The 22,451-nt window shown below is 37.5% G+C and overlaps 1 protein-coding gene across 5 annotated transcripts in view; it reads left to right on the top strand.

Annotated features, from left to right (window-relative positions):
• The window catches only part of Stambpl1 (STAM binding protein like 1), a 48,370-nt gene that overhangs the window by 8,601 nt on the left and 17,318 nt on the right, over positions 1-22,451 (top strand). For all 5 annotated transcript variants that reach the window (XM_015498862.2, XM_015498863.2, XM_015498865.2 and 2 more), the window contains 2 exons: positions 14,998-15,082; positions 19,211-19,428. In XM_015498862.2, coding sequence (XP_015354348.1) covers positions 15,053-15,082; positions 19,211-19,428 — 248 coding nt within the window. In that variant the 5' untranslated portion in view covers positions 14,998-15,052. The remainder of the gene's footprint in view (positions 1-14,997; positions 15,083-19,210; positions 19,429-22,451) is intronic.

The following is a 22,451-nucleotide window of genomic DNA, read 5'->3' as shown; positions in this document are numbered from 1 at the left end:
ATCAGCTAAGAAAAGAAATCAGCACATGGTAATGATATGTAACTTTAAGACTACTGTGTAAGCACAGGTGTTCCAGACTTTTTTCTTCCAAGTACCAATATAAACTAATACATATACATTCATACTCCAAGGATGAAGTCGTGCTTTGAATGTTAATTTACAATTTGGTTTTGTCACTTAATGTTCTAACTTGAGCAAGTCTGTGGCTCAGTGCACAAACATGTGGGTCTCTTCTAAAGGCTTGATTTTAAGCCAGAGATTTTTTTTTAATATGCCCTTTTATGGCTATTTATTTTATTTTATTTCAGTTTCTAATGTAAGTATATTTATACCACCTAATTAAATAAAATATATGCCACAAAAGTGGACAACCAAACAAAAGCCAATGAAGAAAATATACATCAAACTCTCTCATGCTATTGGATTCAAACAGGGACATCCAATTGTACTTAAAAATAAAATAATAATAGTAACTAGCTTTTATTAGTTTTTTTTACTGTGTACTAGGTACAGATGAAAGAATATTACATGCTGATATTAAATTTTATTCTTCACAAATGGTTATGAGGAAACTACTCTTACAGTGGTCACTTTGAAAATACAAAAAACTGGTAAAGAATCCAAAAATCTTTTCCAGGATCATAGATTTATTACTTGATACCAGGATTTGAGTTTTGTCTTATAAAAAGCATTATAATAAATTTATGTATACACACATTGAGCATTTGTCACTCATTCTGTGCCTGGTCAGATGATTTTTTCTAGGACCTCAGATCTAGCACAATATATGGACTATATCAGACACTCTGTAAATGTTTCTTGAATATTATTAATTCCATTAATATTCCATGATTTTAATTTTTTTCAGATTTTGCAGCCCAGATAAAATACCCAGACCAGAGCATTCTCTTTGGCTGTGATGTTAGTATAGGCAACTAGATAAAAGATTTAAGTCTAGAGTCAACAAGATTTGATTACTTAACAACTGTGTGGCCCTATGCTATTTCTTTTTGTTTCCAATATTTTAATATTTTTAAACCATTGCTGCTCTGTGTGTGTGTGTGTGTGTGTGTGTGTGTAGCATTTGGGCAGAACAATCTATGGGGAAATCTTAGAATTGGAATTTCTTGGTCAGTAAGAGTGTTTATTGTAAAAAAAATGCCAATTTTTCTTCTAGTTCGCCTTCTAGTTCATCTATTGCATGTAGTTGTCATGTCTCCTTAGTCTTTTTAAATCTGGAGTTGTTGCTCAATCTTTCTATTTTGACACTTTTTAAAGAATACTGGTACTTCCAAGTACCAATATAAACTAATACATATACATTCATACTCCAAGGATGGTGGTTTTATAGAAAATCCCTTGATTTGGATTTATCTGATGTTTCTTCAGGTGTATTGTAATCAAGAGTGCGCCCTAATCTGGTGGTGGTCAAAGGTGTCTTTCCTGAGGAATCTGGTTAAACAAACACTGGGAAGATGAATCAGAAGCAGAAGTGTGAGCCAAGGAGGGGGGTATTTTCATTGATTTTGCACAGTGCATTTTAGCAACCCAAAGGCGCCAGTGTGTAGAGAAGGGCAAGTGAAAGAAGGTTGGCCAGGAATGAGCTGGGTCAGACTCAGATTTGCAGGACCTCAACACCTGTGGTGTTGAGTTCTGCAGTTTCAGTAACCTGCAGTCAACAAAGAAGGATGAGTACAATGCAAGATATTTTGAGATAAAAAGGGACCACATTTGCATAAATTTTATTGCATTATGTTAAATTTGTTCTACTTTATTACTAGTTATTTTTGTTAATCTCTTACTGTGCTTAACTTACAAAATAAACTTTGTCATAGGTAGGAATACTAAGAGGAAAATCATGTGTAAAGTTTTGTGCTATTCATTGTTTTAGTCATCCACTGGGGATCTTGGAACATATTCTCTATGGATGAGGTGGGGGGAACGACAATAGGATATTAATAGTGATGGCAAGCCACTAAGGAGCTTTAAGCAAAGAAATTGACAGTATTCCAGTCAAGTTTTTAAAAGATCACAACGCAGGTCGTATATCGAATTAATCAAAGAGGAGCCAGCTAGAAACAAACACACCAGTTAGAAGGCTGTTCTAGCAACGTAGACAGTAAAGGGCAGAAGTGGTTAGGGTAAGAAGATCTTGAAAAGATGGTGAAAAGATGCAGATTGGAGAGATAGTTTAGAGAGTGAATTGAAATCCTTAGATATAGGTGGCAGGTAGGACTTGAGATTGAAGGACAGGCAGGGAGGGGTAGGGAGGTGTTTCCAGGGTTTGCCATTTTGTGTAATCCATTGGGTGTTGGTTTCATTTGTGGAGATGAAAGATGCATTTCTTCACCTTTTGACAGTGAAATTAGAAGCATCACCGTCTCCAGCTTCCTTAGATGCTGATGTTTACAATATTTTTCCTTATTTTTGCTCCTATATTCTGTTATATTCATTTAATTTCCAAGTTCTATGATTTTTCTTCAGTGTCCTCTGTAGCTATTATCCATCTCCATTCCTTTCAGACCCGACCAACCTCATTCCACAGTTGCACTTTTCTCCCCTTTGGGCGGCTACTTGCTGTCCTCTCTCCAACTTTATCCATCCCTGTCAGATGATTTAAATCTATAAATGTGTACTGAGTGCCTGGTTTGGGCAGATCACCTTATGGGTGAGAGTTGAGAGTTAAACAAGAAGGTAAAAATATATGAGAATCAATTCCTGATTGTAATTTGAAGAGAAAGAAAAGGACATTTTACCTGGTGATGAGGAGACAATCTTGACACACTCCTTATGTAAAAATAAATTATATAAGGATCAAAGCTGTTTATACAAAAATGCCTAACCATCAAATTACTGGCAGAAAATAAAGGTAGATGTATTGTAAAATTTTTATGATCAGTGAGTTTGAAGACCTTTTAATGAATGTTCAGGGACCTAGATGTAGATACCATAAAAAAGATTGATTTGGATGGGAGAATAACTTAGTCATTGAGCACCGGTCTGGCATGCACAAGGCCCTAGGTTTGATCCCTAGCCCCACAAAAACAAACAAACAAACAAACAAACACCCCACACACACCAGCTTAAATTTTTACATTTTATATAAAAACAAAACAACTTCTGTCAAGCAAGAATTTTTACTTATTTAATAAATGTAAGGAATGATGGAAACAGAAAAATCTCTTTTCAAATATCACAGTAATAATTGTTTTGGGCAAAAATCATCTTTATTTGCTAAAATTAATGGGTAACAGAATATTTTCAAAGCAGTATGGAGATTTCGTGGAAAACTGGGAATGGAACCACCATTTGACCCAGCTATCCCTCTCCTTGGTCTATATACCCAAAGGACTTAAAAACAATATACTACAGGGAAAAAAACAGCCACATCAATGTTTATAGCAGCACAATTCACAGTAGCCAAACAATGGAACTAGCCTAGATGCCCTTCAATAAACGAATGGATAAAAAAATGTGGCATATATACACAATGAAATTTTACTCGGCAATAAAAGAGAATAAAATCCTGATATTTGAAGGTAAACGGATTGAGTTGGAGAAGATAATGCTAAGTGAAGTTAGCCAATCCCAAAAAAACAAATGCTGAATGTTTTCTCTGATATAAGGAGGCTGATTCATAGTGGGATAGGGAGAGGGAACATGGGAGGAGTAGATGAACTCTAGATAGGGCAGAGGGGTTGGAGGGGGGAGAGGGGGCATGGGGTTATAAATGATGGTGGAATGTGATGATCTTATTATCCAAAGTACCTGTATGAAGACACGAATTGGTGTGAATATACTTTATATACAACCAGAGGTATGAGAAATTGTGCCCTATATGTGTAATAAGAATTGTAATGCATTCTGCTGTCATAAAAATAAAAAAAGAAGAAAAAATATTTTCAGAATCTAAAAATAACTACCTACAACATATTACAACATACTTTTTTTTTAAAATGGGGCTGAGAATTGAACCCAGGGCCTCATGCATGAGATATCACTGAGATATCCCCTTGACCCCAAATACTTTATAGTTACAATTGAAAATATAGTATCCTCATAGGGGGGAAAACTACAGAGGTATCAATGGTCAAAGTTAACATTACCAATAATCAGATAAATCTATGATCTATGTCTCCTGATGCACTAAGAAAATATATCCTTGCCCTAGAAGCATTTTTGCTAGCAAATACATAAATCTCATCATTTCCTCTATTTTTTCTTTGTAGCAGTTGCCATCATTTTTATTACACAATTGTGTAAATAAGTGTTTAAATTTTTACCTCTCTGTCCGTCCCAGCATTTGCTCCTAGCAAATATGTCTCTTTGCTTACCATTTTTTTTTCTTTTGTACTGAGGATTGAACTCAGGGGCACTGACCACTGAGAAACCTCCCAAGAAATACAAAATCAAAATATTTTGTATTTTATTTAGAGACAGGGTCTCACTGAGTTGCTTAGCACCTCACTTTTGCTGAGGCTGGCTTTGAACTCATGATCCTCCATCCCACAGCCTCTCAAGCTGCTGGGATTACAGGCATGCATCACACTCCCAGCTCTTTGCTTACCAGTTTCTAACACAACACAGGGTTCATAAACAATGTTGAATAAGTGAATGAATAAATAAATTTATTTGGAGCTAGCAGTATTTGTGGGAGAGATGTATTTATCCTTGGAACATAGTGAGTGAGAAATCACAGTTGGATATCTTGGTGGAAATGAAAGGAGCACCATTGGAAGGTATGCTGCTAACATTCAAATTAAGTTGAAGCCATGAAAAAAATGTGTCCTATAGGAGGTGTGTCAGGAGTAAAGATGGAAAATTGGTATTTGAAATGTGAATTGAGGGTTGGGGGAGGAAAAAGGAGAATAACCTCTACTTCGCAGAAGCCAAGTCATAAAAGTTTGTTCTAAAGTAGAAAATATTCCACTGATGAAGGCAAGGCATTTAGAAGGTTATTTGTAACAATCTTAGAGGACTTTTATTTGATGCAATATTTAAAGTTTTAATGTGCATAAAAATATCCTAGGCTGTTTGGTAAAAAATGGAGATCCCTGGGGCATCCTATCCAGAAATTTTGACTCAGTGGGTTCTATAAATCTATTTATTATTGCCAGCACCCACCTCCTCCACCAAGTTACTATGATGCAGGTGGTCCAGGAACCACACTGTGAGGAAACCATGTTAAAGTTAGGGGGATGTCACAGGGCAGGAAGGCAGGGAGGGAGCAAATGGTAAATGAGTGGGCTTTCCTGGTAATAAGGGGTTCTTCAAGGACTGAGGGTGTAGCTCAGTGGTGGAGCACTTGCCTAGCACCTACCACCACCACCACCACACACACAAAAAAAAAAAAAAAAAAGAAAAGGAGCTTTTTTTCAAGAGTTGTAAAGTGAATTGCCAGAGAATATTATGAAAAGGCACTGTCTTTTCTTGGGGGTTGGAGGTTTGTTCACTGCATGGAAGAGATTGTCTAATGTAAAACCAAACACGAGTGTAACTACCCACAGTGAAAATTCTTGTGGGTGGGGATTTTTGGAGAAGCAGTGGACTGAACCCAACTTTGGAGTTTCAGGCAACTAGCAGGCAAAAGAATGATGTCATTTAAAAAATTTATTTGTGATTCATTTCACTTCATTGCATTAGGTATCTATTGGTGGTGGTTTCTTAAAAGCAAATTGGAATAAAAAGGAAAGTATATTAAAATGTAAATTAAAGTTTGGTGTCTCATGGGTGACTTATGTTTGGAATACATAATCTCTAGGAAACTTTAGTATTTTAACAGCAGGCGAGTAAAATTAACATCCCCATACAATTTATGAGGAAATTTATGAAAATTTAAAAAAGCCTATTAGTCATGCCCAAGGACTGAACCCAACTTTGGAGTTTCAGGCAACTAGCAGGCAAAAGAATGATGTCATTTAAAAATTTTATTTGTGATTCATTTCACTTCATTGCATTAGGTATCTATTGGTGGTGGTTTCTTAAAAGCAAATTGGAATAAAAAGGAAAGTATATTAAAATGTAAATTAAAGTTTGGTGTCTCATGGGTGACTTATGTTTGGAATACATAATCTCTAGGAAACTTTAGTATTTTAACAGCAGGCGAGTAAAATTAACATCCCCATACAATTTATGATGAAAAAAATCTGTGTACTGGGGCTGGAGCTATGTTCAGTGGTAGAGTGCTTGCCTAGCATGTGTGAGGCACTGGGTTCGATTCTTAGCACCACATTAAAAAAAAAGATCCGTTGACAACTAAGCAATATATTTTTAAAAATCTGTGTACAAATATAAATTTCTCCTGGACATCTCAAATTTATTTACCAAATGTTTTATAATTCATATTAATTGAATCATCACATTAAAAAATCGTCACCTCAGGCTTCTAAGTTAGAACTTTTTTAGTATATGAAATATCTTTCAAATACAACAAAATTTAGAATTTATCTTTAAAACCAATAAATATTTTGAATTGAACTCTGTCTTGGTAGAGTTTGAATTTGTTAATAAAATGTACCAGGTGTTCAGGCCTCAGACACTAAGCATTCTTCCTAAAAGTGAAGGGAACGAGTGCTCTTTTATTTCTTTGGCAGGAAAAAGGTTATGAGTCATACATTTGTAACACTGAACTAAAATCTTCATTTTTTGTAGTAAATCCTATCATTCTTACCTAAGGCTCAAGGATTTGATCCTTCCCTGGATTTTACTGATACCTCTTAAAGTCCAATTTCTAATTTTCATGGGTGACTAAGACTGGTTCTGGGTTCCTGCGCAACTAGTTTTGGATTCCTGTTTTAAGAGTTGCTCAAGTTTCCTATTTCTAGGCTCTCGTTTTCTTATCTATAAAATGGGGAGTGCTTACTGACATCAAGAATTGTGCTGCTTTACGAGCATTATCTCATTCTTCCTTTTTAGCACCTGTAATTTGACAGTGTCTACTGTCAACTCTTTGTATTTGGGGAGCCTGTGATTCTGGAGTTAGTGGTGGGTGAAGTCAGAATTTGAAACCAGATAGTCTCAACCTGGGTTGCACCTCTAATCAATAAGCTCAACTGTGTCCTGTTTGAACAGGCTGTTGTCAGGGTATCTGAGATCATGTGTATTAATGTCTGATTTCAGTTAACCAGGGAAGGAAAGCTGTCTATTAATGGTACCTATTATTATTACGACAGCTGTTTTGCTATGGTGGTTTGCATTGAAGGTGACATGTAACCTGACAGTAGTACCTCTCCTGACTAGAATCACTAGGACAACTGTTAGATAAACTGAATGTCTGTCAAAAATGAATTGCCAAAAAGCAAGTAATTGCACATCAACCATCTGTGATATCTATAATAACTTTCAGAAATCATTAACCTCATTTCTTTAACCATTTGTTGTGAGAAAGGACGGATTTTCTTTGTTTCCTCCCTGAAACCTGGGGACTATAATGGAATTTCTTATACACTTGACTTGCACTTCGCTTGAGTTCTTCTGGCTAAGTATTATTGTCTTCCTTTAAAGGATGAAAATAAGTTGAACAAAAGGGATAAATAGGATGTAGTAGGCTTCCCTAGTGGGAAAACCTGGATTCTCCCAGAGATGTTTGTAGACCTAAAACCTGAGTTCTTGGTGCTTAGGGGACCCAATCACTTCATCCTGGTATCAGAATAAAAATTTTGTATTGCACTATGCAAAACAGTATTTTTATGGCCAAACATATGACTCCATTGCCCTTAGGGTAGCCTAGATTTGCTCAAAATAATTTAAAACAAATATCAGGAGTGGTTTACTTAATACTCTTTTCTGTAGCAACTGCATTCTTGCTGATCAGATCAAATCTAAACTATCCTGTTGCTGAATGTGTATCCTGAATATTCCTCTAGAGGTAAGAGATGAGAACCTGGCCCTTAATAGATACTCATTGTGTTAGTTAGCTTTGCATCCCTGTGACCAAAATACCCAATAAAAACAACTTATAGGAGGGAAAATTTATTTTGGCTCACAGGTTTAGAGGTAGGTCAAGTCCATTTTGTGGGGAGCCCAAGGTGAGGCAGGACATTATGGTGGAAGGGCATGGTAGAAGGATGCATCAGAGAGAGAGGGGAAGGGGCTACATGGAAGATGAACCCTTCCAGGGCATGACCTCAACAACCCATCTCCTCCAACCATGCCCCACCTACCACTTAGTCCATTTAAACTAGGATGGGCATATTAGGTTACAGCTGTCATAATCTAATCATTTCGCCTCTGAATATTCCCTCATCAAACCAGAAGCTTTTATAAGCAATAAAAACTATTTCTAATATTCTGGTCAAGTTGTATATTTCCCCCATGCATTTTGATTTTATCTTTTCATTTTCATTCAGCTCAATGTCTTTTTTATTGCACTGGAGACTTTCTCTTTGTTCTTTGGAAAGTATATTAAGGATATGTTACTGACTTTTCAAGTCAGACTATTTTTTATAATTTTAATTTTTAGTTATAGATTGACAAGTTATAGTTGTGCAAGTTTAATTTTTATCCTGCCAATATTTTAGTACAGATAAATTATCCGTCTTGGTCATAGCACATTTCTGATTGGTAGGTAATACAGATTAATATAGAAAATTCAAAAATCGTCTTTGTTTTCAGGTCTGAATTTTTAGACTCTTTCAAAATGGACAGACAAGGATGGGCCTTGATCTTTTTTTCCCTACAGCGGGTTCAATCTGTAACAGTGTGACTCAGGAGAGTCTTCTTTGTACCTGTCATTTAAAGCATGGGAATAGCCCTTTACCTCCCTTTATCTAAATCAGATTAGGTCAGCACAGCCCACGGCCTAGGTTACAACGATTTCCTTTAAGTATTGCCAACTAAGTAAACTGCAGGGTGTTCTTCCTGGAAGACATGAATTCTGTAACCAGAGAATGACTGTTGGTTTGGCCAATTTAGAAGTGAGACACCAGAAGGTGGCATAAGGTGTTCTCACCCCTCCCCTGCTGGCAGATCACACCTGCTTATCCAGGTCACCATGGCACTCAGGGAGCAAAGGACATAGCTGGGTAATGGTGGTGCCAGCTCTTCATTCAGTACATGGTCTCCAAGGAGACTGTTCACTGTTTGGTAGTCTCCTTTCTGTATTCCAGAAAATATTACTTTATGTATGAAAATGGGTCAGGAGCTCAACCAAAACAAAAAGGGGATGGTGGTGGTGGAAAAATTAAGGATGAAAAAATTCACCAAATTGGGCCGGGGATGTTGCCTATGAGGTACTGGGGTTTCACCTCTAGCTCCACAAAAAAAAAAAAAAAAAGAAGGAAATTTTGGTAAATTAAGGCCAAAAAATAGGCACTGCACTAGATCAGATATCTTCTGTGTTCAATCTTGGCATTATTTGTTGCTTGTTTTAAAGAGCAGAATCATAGAAGTTCTTCCATAGTCTCTTGGGGGAGTTGAGACAATTGGGACGCAATAGCCATAGTTTTATCTCATCCCCTTTGGACAGGCTGGCTGCTTACTTGGTTCTGGAAACTACTTGTCACCTGGGCCCCAGGGACAGGGGTTGAGCTCCATGTGCTTATTGTGAACGCACAGGGTTATGACACCCAGGTTTCCAGTCCTGGCAGGAAGCAAATGCTGCCTTACACATGAGAAAGGTCAGTTAAAAGAAGAAAGTGGTGGTCTTTGAAAGCTACGATGAGGAATGGGTTAGAGATAAAAACTAGAAGGCAGAAACTCTAAAGCAAAATGAGCCTCTAGAAGGTATCTTACAGGTATCATGGCTGTCACTCAGATGTCATCAAATCTCAAGAAAATGGGCTGTTCTGGGGTGAAGTTTAGGGAATCAGGTTGAGATTAAATCAGGCATTTCTGATGAATGTTGGTTGTAAGCCCCTATGAGTGGGATGAAGGGGGACCATTTGTGAAGGAGGGTAAGCCTGGGAGGTGCTCAGGAAGAAGGCATCATAGGCAAGCTAGGAATAGACCAAGCTCACAGCCAGGCTTGTCTGACTGCAGGGCTGAGTTTGCACTTGGCATTTCCATAGTGTACTGGACCTCTGCTTTGAAAAAGGAGTTATATTTTATTCTTGCATGACATTGAATACTTTCCATCTGCCTTTGACTTTCTGCTTCAGTATATTTCTGATTCTCTAAATTGCACTGTGCACTTTATATTTAGCCCTTGAAGTCATCTTCAACCAGTCTTCCCCATGTTGGTTGCTGAAGTGTGAGGAATTAGAGAAGACACTCTGCCAGCTTCATGCCAGTTCTCCTGTGCTGTTAATGTCACAAGGATTACTTCCTTTCCTGAAGTACCTTTTACTTATAATCATGGTACTCAGGTTGTTTGCCTTTCCTCCTGCTAGAAGAGGAGAGCATAGATGAAAATGCCTTCCATTTCTTCATCGGAGGCTTGACATTCTATTTGTGGATCCACTGCTGGAATAATTAAGTATTTCAGGTGCTCAGCCCTAGGCCTGGGTGTGTGTGTGTGTGTGTGTGCTAGAACCCCCCACACACACCCCTTTTAGGAGAATCTGGAAATCTGAATTTTTATATGAAAATCTTACAAGTTTTAAATGTTGATAAAGGTCGGGCAGGATGTAGGTGAGCTGAGAGAAGAGGGAGGAGTTATTTCTGTTACTTCCTGTACCTGGGGCAAAGGTACAGAGGCAGTAGAGAATGTGTGTTTTCCTTATCAGTACTGACCCTAGTCCCTGTGGGCTCTTCTGAATCACCCTTTCTAGGTTAAACCTGCTGCTTTTATCAGGACACAGGTCCAGTTGACTAAAGCAACTCGAAGTATTAAATAAGATATAAATTATTTCTCTCCTAATGGTCTGAGTGTAGGCAAACTAAGGTGCTCCTTTTTTCTTCTTGTTTTGCCTTGGCTCATCCTCATGACCCAACATGTTTCACCTTTGTGTGTACATGCCAGCTGGCAGGAGGGGAAGGGGTGGGTGGAGAAGGCCATGCCCTTTTTTTGCAGGGCAGGATCTAGATGGTACCACTCTGTTCACGCCCTGTTGCCCAGAATTTAGTGATGTGGCCATTCCTCACTCAACGGAAGGATGGAAAATGTGGGTTTTAGTTGGGCAGCTATATATTAGCTAAAAATTAAGCACTTAATCAGAAAGAAAGAACAGGTATTATGGGAAGCTTTGCACTTGTGGGTTGCAGTTTCTATGAGGTAAGGTATCCCTTACTGTATTCACTGCTTCAGTTTTGTAATTATTTTAGCAAACTCTAGTAGCACACATGGCAGGTGATACTTGCCATTCATTTTTCCTGTTTTATTAGTCTCATGGCCTACTTTATTTCTGGTTCACTCAACATTGCGTGATGAGTCTGTAGTGTTGGTCTTAGAGCAGGGGTTTTCAAACTTTTTGTCCCCTTAAAAGTTACTAAAGAGCCGGGATTGTGCTAGTGGTAGAGTGCTTGCGTAGCATGCGTGAGGCACCACTGGGTTCGATTCCCGGCAGTACATAAAAAAATAAATAAATAAATAAATAAATAAATAAATAAATAAAAGTATTGTGTCCATCCACTACTAAAAAAAGTTTTAAAAAATTTACTAAAGATACTGAAAAGTTTTGTTATGTAGGTTATATGTATTTATTATTACTGTATTAAAGTTAAATATTAAATGAGTATACCAGTAAACATTCCATTAACTGTTGGAAATCTCCACTATACAACTGTGAGAGACTGATGTTAAAAAAGCAAATAATGTTTCAATAATTGTGTGAAAATAATATTGACCTTTTAGACTCCCCTAAAGGATCTGGAAAGACTTGGGCCATATTTTGAGAGTCTCCAATCCAGAGAATATAATATTGATTTTGATAATTGTTTATATTACAACTGGAAGTGTCAGGATTAGATGTTGTCACATAATTAGTTGTTCATAAAACAGGTGTGGCTCAGTGGTACAGTTCTTGCCTAACATTCTCGAAGCTATGAGTTCAGTCCCCAGCAAAGTAAAAAAAAAAAAAAAAAGTCAACTGACCAATGTTTTATATTTAGGAAGTGCTTGCGTTTTATATTTAGGAAGCATTGGTTTTCATTATTACTGGATAATAATTTATGTGTGCAAATTAATAGTGAATTTTTTTATCTATAATAGTTTAATCCATTCAGGTGTTCAGGATGAACTAAACATTTTATACTTATAGAAGCTCATTACATTTTATGAGTTTATTTTTGTGCATGCTTATTGTTTTGGGCCACTCTGCCCTAAATCCCCCTTTTCTCACTTGGCACATCCCATATCCTCTTCTAGAAATGAAAAGTGCTGGAGATGTCAGGATATTCTATCGCTTCTGCAGCCAGGCTGTAAGCATATGACCTAGGCACTACCAGTCAGACACCTCCATGTCATTCTGTGAGAGAGAAACTAGGGACATGCAGAAATGCTAGGCAGCTGCACAGTGATACCATGGCAACAATTCCCGATAGAGTTGTGGAAACTGGTGGAACAAGCTTCAGACTCCCCTGCTCCTTGGCAACAGAGATAGCGGTGGGGTTTTCACCAGACCAGTGCTTCTGTGTGATTTGGGCTAATGTTCCTGAAATTGTAACCTCACCATCCCCCATTTTTCTGGTTCTTCTGGAAATATGTGATCTTTTCATTATCCTTCCATGAATTCAAAAGCCATTGTCTTTGCCTTTTGTTAAGAATCCTGTGTGGTCCATTATCAAATATAGTGCTTCTCAAAGTATTGTTTGGAAGCTGAATAATTGTCTTTGTGTTTCCAACATTTAAAATTATTTGTTCTATGTTATGGGTCAGAGGAACTTTTTTTTTTTTTTTTTTTTTGTACCAGGGATTGAACCCAGGGTCGCTTAACCACTGAGCTATATCCCCAGCCCTTTTTTTTTTTCTTTAATATTTATTTTTAGTTGTAGTTGAACATAATAACTTTATTTTATTTATTTATTTTTATGTGGTGCTTAGGATCGAACCCAGGGCTTCTCACATGCTAAGCAAGTGCTCTACCACTGAGCCACAACCCCAGCACCCCCAGCCTTTTTTAAAATATTTTTTTATAGACAAGGTATTGGTGAGTTACTTAGGGCCTCGCTAAGTTGCTGAGGCTGGCTTTCAATGGACGATCCTCCTGCTTCAGCCTTCCAAGCCTCTGGGATTACAGGCATACACCACCACTCCCGGCTTGGAGTGGCTTTTAAAAGAAATAATTCTACTCTTTACAAGACCCTAATCAATGACTAGTCAGTATTTCCTTTTTATTCTGTCTCTAACTCTTTTTTTAAAAAATATTTTTAGTTGTTGATGGACCTTTAGTTTATTCATTTATTCGTATATGGTGCTGAGAATTGAACCCAGTACCTCACATATTCTAGGTAAGTGCTCTACCACTGAGCCACAACTCTAGCCCCATTTTTAACTCTTAATATCTTTTTTTTTTTTCCTTGTTAACTTCTTATCACTGAGAAGTGGTAATCCCCAGTTGGTTGCTGCCAGAATTGTTCAACTCAAGCTCTGGCTCTTTCCAGGTCGTTTCTTTCTTGAATATTTTTGTAACCTGCAGGCTTGGGGCTTAGGTTAACTCCAGGGATGGTGCAGATAATGAGGGAGAAGAGATAAGTGACTTTCCTTGAAGGGTTTCTCAGCCTTGGACTTGGGCCAAAAATAGCCTGGAGGGGCTCATTGATCTACTTAAGAGATTTGTAGAATAACAATGTTAGATTTGTAGAATAACAATGTTATAATTTAAGAGAATGTAGGCTCCTTTCCCTGGTTCCTAAATGAGGAAATGAGTGAGGAGAAGGTACATGTCCAGAGTCACCTCAGTGACTCAGTGGGTTATAAAGGACAAAAGAAATCTAGAAGAAGTGGGAAATGGTGATACAGAGATTGATGTGCATTAGCATAAAAAGGAAGGAACTCACTGAGTCGATATTTGAACTTGGGTATCACTTCACACCTTTGAGCCTCAGTTTCCTCAATGGCAAAGTAAAGATTCTAATAATAGCTAACATTTATAAAATTGACTATTACTTCTTCATTTTACAAATGCACAGAAAGGCTATCTAACTTACCTATGGGCATGCAGCTAGCATATTGATTTTGGATTGCTACTTCACACATTTCCATGATCTCATCAATACGCTTATAATCCCACAGTTGTGTGGGTGAGGTATCAGGGCCCAGCCTCCCTGAGTCCTCTGCTCACCATCTCACAAGGCAGGGGTCAAGGTGTGGACCAGGAATTGGGGTCCATCTGAGGTTTGGGCTTCTCTTCAAAGTTCATGTTATTATTGGCAAAATTAATTTCCTAGTGGCTGTGTAATTTGTGGCATTTGGATCTTCTATACCAGCAAAAGAGCATCTCCTTTGAAAGATCTAACCTCATTAGGTCAGGGCCACCCAGGATAACCTCTCTTGATTATTTGAGCATCAACTGATCAGGGTCCCCAATATCTCTGCAATATCTCTTCACTTGTGCCATATAATGTAACATAATCATGGGAGTAATAGCATCGCCTTTGTCATGTTCTCTTGGTTTGAAGCCAGCTACAGAGTTTTGTCCATACCTGAGGGAAGGAGATTAAACAAACCCATTGTTTCCAAGGAGCAGAAATAACAGAGCCTTCTAAGACTCCTGCCTACCACAACTCTAAACTGAGTTTAGACCCTGTGACCTAGGTAAAGAGTCCATTGCCCCAGAGTTCATGCTGTTAACCACGAAATTCTTCTTTCTTCCTTTGAAGAAACTGAACCTATTTTATATCCAAGCATAGGGTTCTAAATAAAATAACACCCAGCAGCTTCATCCTGGGTGCTCATCAAATATTAATTCCCTTCACACCTCCACTTTGAATGTACAGCTTCAAGAAAACATAACCGCCTACGATTTTGTATTTTCCTGACCAGATTTCCAAAAGCCTCTCTAAACACTCTGGTTATGTAAATTATTTCAATGTGTTGATGTTTTTTTGAACATGTTATTTGGAATTTGGGACTCGGGTTCTCCACAAATAACCTTAGCTCTGCTTTTGTCTTTGAAACAGATGAAGTGATTGAGAAGAAACAGTGAACACCTTCCCTTTTAGTAGACAGAACAACATGGAACAGCCATTTACTCTGAATTCTCTGGTAGGTAGCAGCAACTGATGCTTTACATATGGTTGGAAAACCCAAAATGAAGAACAGAAACGGGCCCAAACAAATGTGAAGTGAGTCACAGTTGCTTTAAGAAGTTCAGCACTTGTAGTTTTTCATGCATCTGTGCGGCCAGCAGTCTCCTTTGAGGAAGTGACTAATAAAGCCATCTTCACAAGACTTAAAAATAATTTTTTTTTCACTACAAAAGTATAAAATTTTTAATTAAGGTAGATTCTACCAGTATAGTCCTTTGGAAAAACACTGAAGAGAACTTGAGAGTGGTATCACAGCGGTTAAAGCTCTTTGTGCCTCCGTCTCTTTACAGATGAAAATTGGGAGTCTTACCATGTATGCTAATAGCTGAGGAAAACATATTTGATTTAACACTCCAGCTTTGCTTTGGGATCCTCCTGTAAATATCTGCATTCTTGAAACTCTTCTTCCTCTCACTTTTTCCCTTATGGCTCAGCAATACACATACTTCTCTGGCAATACCTTAGAAGAGTGTGTATAATCTCTGTGAAAATTATTTGTGCCTTATGAAAATTGTAGACAATATTTTCCATGTTCCCAGCCTACCACGATGGCTTGATAGATGGAAGTGATACTTACTTTACTCCTGACTCTCTTCGCAACCCATGCCTGGCAACCCTATAGAAGTAGCCCTGTAAGCAACAGTGTGCTAACACCCCATCACACCCAAACAGTGAAATAGAAGGCCTGGATCTTGCATCAAAATAGGTTGTGACCTAATGTTTTTTCTCAACCTCAAGAAAGTCCTTCACAGAGGCTTAGTTATTTTCAGAGCATTTTTGAGAAATAAGGACTTACTTTGCAGGAACTTATTTGCTGACCCTGTGTTGGGAATAATAAAGGTTTGCCCCATGTCCATCTTTGCAGAGGAAGGAATCATCCTCATAGTGTGTCTTACATGCTTTTTCCAAAACGTTATATAGATCAATTTTATTTTTATCTTTAGGGAAAAAGATAATCTAAAAATAGCTTTGTTACTTCCTTTTCTGTCATCCTCACTTCCTTCTCCCTTGCTTTCTTATTCTGTCTGTCTCTCATTTTCTTTTTTTTTTTTTTTCCTGCTTTTCTGGTATTAGAGATAGAACCCAGGGTCTTATGTGTACTAGGCATATTACCTGCCACTGACTGATAACCCCAGCCCCACTTTTTCTGTTTTATTTTATACATTTATGGATTTATCAGCTCTGCTTCAGGGAATATGCCTCATCCCAGGGAACAGAGATGAATGGAAAATGATTCCGTTTAAAACTCCAAGGAGTTTTGAAGGGAAACATTTATACAGATATAACTAAGACTCGGCAGACTGTACAGTAATGAATGTGGGCAAATCACTCTTACACGTATGGGAAACCAGAAACCCCACTTAGAAAATGCTCTAATTTTTATAGTTTTTTTCCCCCCAGTTATTTTGTGATGTCATAGAGGCAATTATCTGTGGTTGAATAACAGTATTTTCATTTGTTGAGTTTTATAAGTGAGTATAATTAGGGGAAGTGGGTGGATTGCAATAGTGTTGGAGACATCTCAGTTGGAAGCCTCTGCACACTCACTCCCTGAGTTTCAGGTTCCTGTCTCTGATATGGGAAAACCTCCAAGAGTTTCTCTGAAATTGCCATGTTCTTCAGAGATTAAAAGAACAGCATAACAGGGTGTGGATCAAAATAATTGTGTGTGTTTTTTTAAGTACTTGTACCTTATTTTTTAATTGTCATAGAATATTTTTACATATTTATAAGGTATAGTTTGATAATTCAATTGAAGTAGGGATAATGATACAATCAGGATAATTAGCATTTTCATCTCCTTAAATATTTATCATTTCTGTGACACTTTTCTGGGTACTTTTGGGTTCTTCTTTTCTAATTATTTTGAAATATATAATAATAGTCTATAGTTACCTTACTTTAGAACACTAGAACTAATTCCCACTATCTAATTATATTTCAATACCTATTATCTATTGAAGGAAGTATGCTTTAATTTGACATGATGCTAGGAAGGGATTGAGTTTTGGTGTCACTGCCAGTCATACCTTTTAGAATTCTGACCAAGTAATCATAGATTAAAAAGTACCAGGTGAGGATCAAAATTGCATGTTCCCTTTATTATTAGTAACTTGGATCAGAAGTTTTCTCTCCACTAGAGCATGTGGGAGATTCTTCTTACTGCTTCTACCTTAAATTGACCAGGTGTATCAACTCTACCACTGAAAAGGGAGCTGTAGACCCTCAGGGAGAGGAAGCTCAGGCCCCAATAGCTTCCCTGGGGAAGAAAGATCAGGAAAGAGGTTCCACCCACCATGCTCCAGGGCAGGTCAGAAGAGTAACAGCAGATGTGAAAGGCAAGGCCTGCTTCCGATTTATGGAACCTTGAGAAGCAAGTTTATGGCTCTCTGGTTATATATTAAGCCTTTAGAAGCAAGAGTCATTTCAGATCCCTGGAGTTCTATTTGCTATAAAATTAACACCAAAGTAGACCAAATGGCATTGGAAAAACTCCAAAAGTCTAATCCATTGCACTCTACCCATGAAAGTTGAATCAGTAATTCATAACTAAATGGTTTCTACCTTGATTTCTTTCATAGCATTTTACAAATATTCGTCAAATACTCTGCCCACACTACAGTCAGACTTACAACCTACCCTTAACAGACCAAAGAGGCCTCAGGCAGCTAAATTTGCATTGGGTTAGCTCTGTTTTGGTGCATGAAATAATGGGAGAATGATCTAGATTGGAGCATGCGGAAGTTCCCCTGGGAACCTAGTTAAAACATATATTCTCTGGTCCACTTTCTGAGATCCTGAGGTTTTAGATGCAAGTGGGGCCAGTTAGGAATTTGCATTTTAAAGAAAGGCCCAGTTTGCAGCTGATGCTGCTGTTGTATGGACCAGGCCTTCAGACACTCTGGTAGCCTGTGGAGATCAAGTATGGTCTCACAGCTAAATTCACTGCCTGGAATACAGCCAGGTTCAGTTCTATCTTATTGTTTATGGCTGCAATCACATTAGGAGATATGAATTCAAGTTGCAAAGGGCCCTTAATAGAAAAAAATTTTCTTTTTTTTGCCTTTCCCAAGCTCAAATTTCTTGTTGAATAATTGAGTAATTATCCTAAATATGCCTACTATATGCATTTCTAGATAGAAATATATTTATTAATAAAATTCAAATATAGTAATTAATATGTGTTTTTTTTTAGTAATTTGGTATGTTATTTTCTTGGTCAAGGACTGATTAGCAGCATAATTGCTCTCATGTGGAGTTCTAAATTTTTTATACTTACCAACATGGAGATGGGGTTCTTAATGCTTGGAAAGGCTTCTGTTGGACTTATTGGAATTTTTTTTTTTGGTTGGTTGGTTGGTTTGTTTTCTTTTTATTAAGTGAAGATGTTTGGGAGACCCTGGAAGCTTCTTTTTAAAGTAGATGTATTCTGGAATAGATCAAATCCTCATAGTAATTTTGAATCCAAGCTACCTCCTTCAGATCCTTCAGGATAGAATGATATGAGTCCTACAACGGCAGGAATTCCTCTCAGGTCCTGCTCAGTATGACCTGGATATAAATATCCAGGTATATTGATGGTCAATGGTATTTTACCTCACATGACATGAAATATTTGCAGACCTAGGAACTGCTGCATAATTGTACCTTGAAACTGAAAAAGAAATCTTACTCCAATAAAAATGTATGTTTACACTGGATGTGTGTTTTTTGGTGCAAAAAGATTTTGTTTTGATCATATCTTTAACTCTCTTTCTCTTTTTTTTTTTTTTTTTTGTGTGTGTGTGTGGTCCTGGGGATGGAAATCAGGGATGTTCTGCCACTGAGCTATGTTCTCAGCCCTTTTTATCTTCTATTTTGTGACAGAGTCTTACTAAGTTGCACAGTCTGGGTGTGAACTTGTGGTCTTCCTGCCTCAGCCTCCCAAGTCACAGATGTGCACCACTGTGCCAGGCTCACATCTTTAACTCTTATGAAAAGATACCCTTAGTTCTTGGTTTCAGTTTTTATTATAGAAAATACATCTGCTAATCAGTCATATTCATTTCTTATTATAATCAGAAACTTCAATTTTGCTTTGCAGAAAAAGTTAGCTGCCATGCCTGACCATACAGATGTCTCCCTAACCCCGGAAGAGCGAGTCCGGGCCCTCAGTAAGCTGGGTTGTAATATCACCATCAGTGAAGACATCACCCCACGCCGCTACTTCAGGTCTGGAGTAGAAATGGAGAGGATGGCATCTGTGTATTTGGAAGAAGGAAACTTGGAAAATGCCTTTGTTCTTTATAATAAATTTATAACGTAAGTCTTGTTGGAGGCCTTTAAAATAAGAAAATTGGAAAAATACTTACATGATATTTTGATGTGGCTGATTGGGTACCAGGAAATTTTCACATTCAAACCAGTTTTATTATTTGCAAAAACATTAAATGTCCAGGTTTTAAAGTTAGTAACAAGTTTACTGAAAGACATTTAGACACCTCTGAGACTTAGATGGGAGCGATCAGGTTTTCCATAGGCCAGCCTGGAAACCTGAATGTCTCACTTTTCAAAAGTAACATTTCTTGTTTCATGCCTTTCTTCCCTCACTGGAATGTAAGGTTTCTAAGAGGAGGAACTGTAGTATAGCTCCATCCATAGCACCTGGAACATGCCATCAGAGTTTTTAAAATTTGATTTGGTGAGTTGAGACTAGGGCACAAGTTGGGGAACTTAGGAAAGATGTGGTTCAGGGTAAGGATACAGTCATTTCATTTAGTCCTTAGTTTTTTTCTTTAAAGAAAAGGCAATTGGGCTGTGTAAGAATTGTATGTATAAAAGGGTATTCAAAATGTTGAATGAAAGTGGCTACCTCGAAATAGCCATCCCTGTAAAAATGTCATGTCCCCATTGGATATTTGTTAGTAACATGTCCTTGTTAAGAGGTAACAGAAAGGGTCTGGGGTAGTGGCTCAGTGGTAAAGTGCCTGCCTAGTGCATCTGAGGCTCTGAGTTCGATCCTCAGCACCACATATGAATACATAAAAAAAAAAAAGTATTGTGTTGATCTACAACTAAAAAAAAAATATTTAAAAAAAGAGGTAACAGAAATGGGATTTTGAGTTTTCATACAGGTTTAGTGACTTAATTGTTAGAAGGATCTACTGTTAGCTCGGTGTAGTGGTGCATGCCTGTAATTCCACAGGCTCAGGAGGCTGAGACAGGAGGATCTCAAGTTCAAAGCCAGGTCAGCAACTTATCGAGGCCCTAAGCAACTCAGTGAGACCCTGTCTCTAAATATAATACAGAAAAGGGCTGTTCATATATCTATATATATATATATATATATATATATATATGCATTGTGAAATGACTAAATCAAGCTAATTAACATATTCATTACCTCAAATGCCATTTTTTTATAGCAAGAATATTTAAAGTCTACTCTCTTGATAATTCCCAATTATACAGTACATGAATACCATGTTGAACATGGGCTCTCCTAAACTTACTCCTCCTAACTGAAATTTATATCCTTTGACCAGCACCTCCTAACTCCCTCCATATCTCCAACTGCTGGTGACTACTGTTCTATTTTCTGCTTCCTTGAGTTTGACTTTTTAAAATCTCACATATAAGTTAGATCATGTATATAATGACTCTGTAGATCATTTGTATTTCTTTTCTTTTTTTGTCATTTGTATTTCTTTACCTTATAATTTCACAAATTTATTTGGGGACTTACCATAAAAACATTTCAGAAATTGAAAAGAAAATATTTTAAAACTGTTTTCCATGATTCTACCAAGGGCAAAGTTCAAAGTGGTTTACATAATAATCTATAAATTTCTACATTAGTGAACTATAGAATTTAACTTGGAAATTTAAGGAATGGTTGTGGTTGGAAATCTTTGCCCTACCTGAGTTAAAGATAAGCAATAACTATGAAATTGAAGGTTCCCTACCACCATTGACAACCAGGACTTGCCAGAAATATTTGTTTCTGAACTATGTTACCAATGAATAATATTTATTTTACTTTCTCCATTTTATACACAGTCCTATGGAATCACAAGTGTGGTGAGAAGGAAAAGCCACTATTCCTTCCTTGAGTTACTGAGTAATTAGAATACTTCAATTATAGTGTAAGCAGTGCAATAATTTGTACTTCACTTATGCTTCTTGAACCTCACTGCCTCATCTATGAATGAAGAACTTAATGGAAGAAAATCTCTGAGGTTCCTCCAGCTCTCAATGTCTAATTTTACTCTGTTTATAAGGTTTTAGGCAGTTAACAACTTTTTTGTAGCTTCTGTAAGTCTTAATTTTATCATTTGACAATTGGATATTACCATTCCTGTTTTCCCCTATAGCCTTGTAATCAGATGAAATGAGTTGATAAATATGTATATGTGATCTGTAAACAATAGAATCAGTAATTGCAAGATACCACGTAATGGTTGGTCAAAAATTACATTTCTAGCCCATTGTGATAATGTTACAAATTTTTATTCAGTAACTATTATAAACTGTAGTTCAGGCTGGGGACACATCAGTGCACAAAAAAGTATTCCCACCCTTGTGGAAACAGTATCTTCACTTTATCTGAGAGCTGTGTACCTGGTTTTCATGAATTTACCTTCAATTCTGCTGTATCTTGTTCCTCCAAAAGAGGTGACAAATAATTAACTACTAATTAACACCTCCCAACCAACTAGGGATTTAGGTTGTCATTTCTCTTAGTTTTGGGTTTTCAGTTTAAGAGTTTTGATTCATACATGATGGTGCTACTGATTCACGAGCGGTTGGTTGAGTCTTTTTCAAGGGTGAGAAAGGATTATATATTTCCAAACTCTTACACACATGAGAAAGATGGGGCTCTCGTGGGATCAAGTGTCCAGGGCCTGGGAAAGACCAAAGTGACTTGGTCTATATAGGGAGTAATGTATTCTGACCCTGTTAGCCTCAGTCCTTAATTTGCTGAGTCTAACTGCTCCAGAATGCCAAAACAATAACCATGCCAACTTTACTGAGAAGGTAGATGAAAAGTCTGTACTTTAAATGATAAGTTACTAAGCATGTCATTTTTGAAAAGGATGCTCATTCCCATCTGTGTTAATCAACTTTTCATTACTGTGGCCAAAATACCCGACAAGAACAACTTAGAGGAGGAAAAGTTTGTTTTGGGGTTCACAGCTTTAGAGACTCAGTTCATGTTCACTGGACTCCATTTGCTCTGGGCCTCAGGTGAGGCAGAGCATCATGGTGGAAGGATTGGTGGAGGAAGGCTGAAGGAGAGAGAGAGAGAGAGAGAGAGAGAGAGAGAGAGAGAGAGAGAGAGAGAG

This window comes from Marmota marmota, unplaced genomic scaffold (assembly GCF_001458135.2).
Source record: "Marmota marmota marmota unplaced genomic scaffold, marMar, whole genome shotgun sequence".
Taxonomy (NCBI): domain Eukaryota; kingdom Metazoa; phylum Chordata; class Mammalia; order Rodentia; family Sciuridae; genus Marmota; species Marmota marmota.
This window is presented reverse-complemented; position numbering and strand designations above follow the sequence as displayed.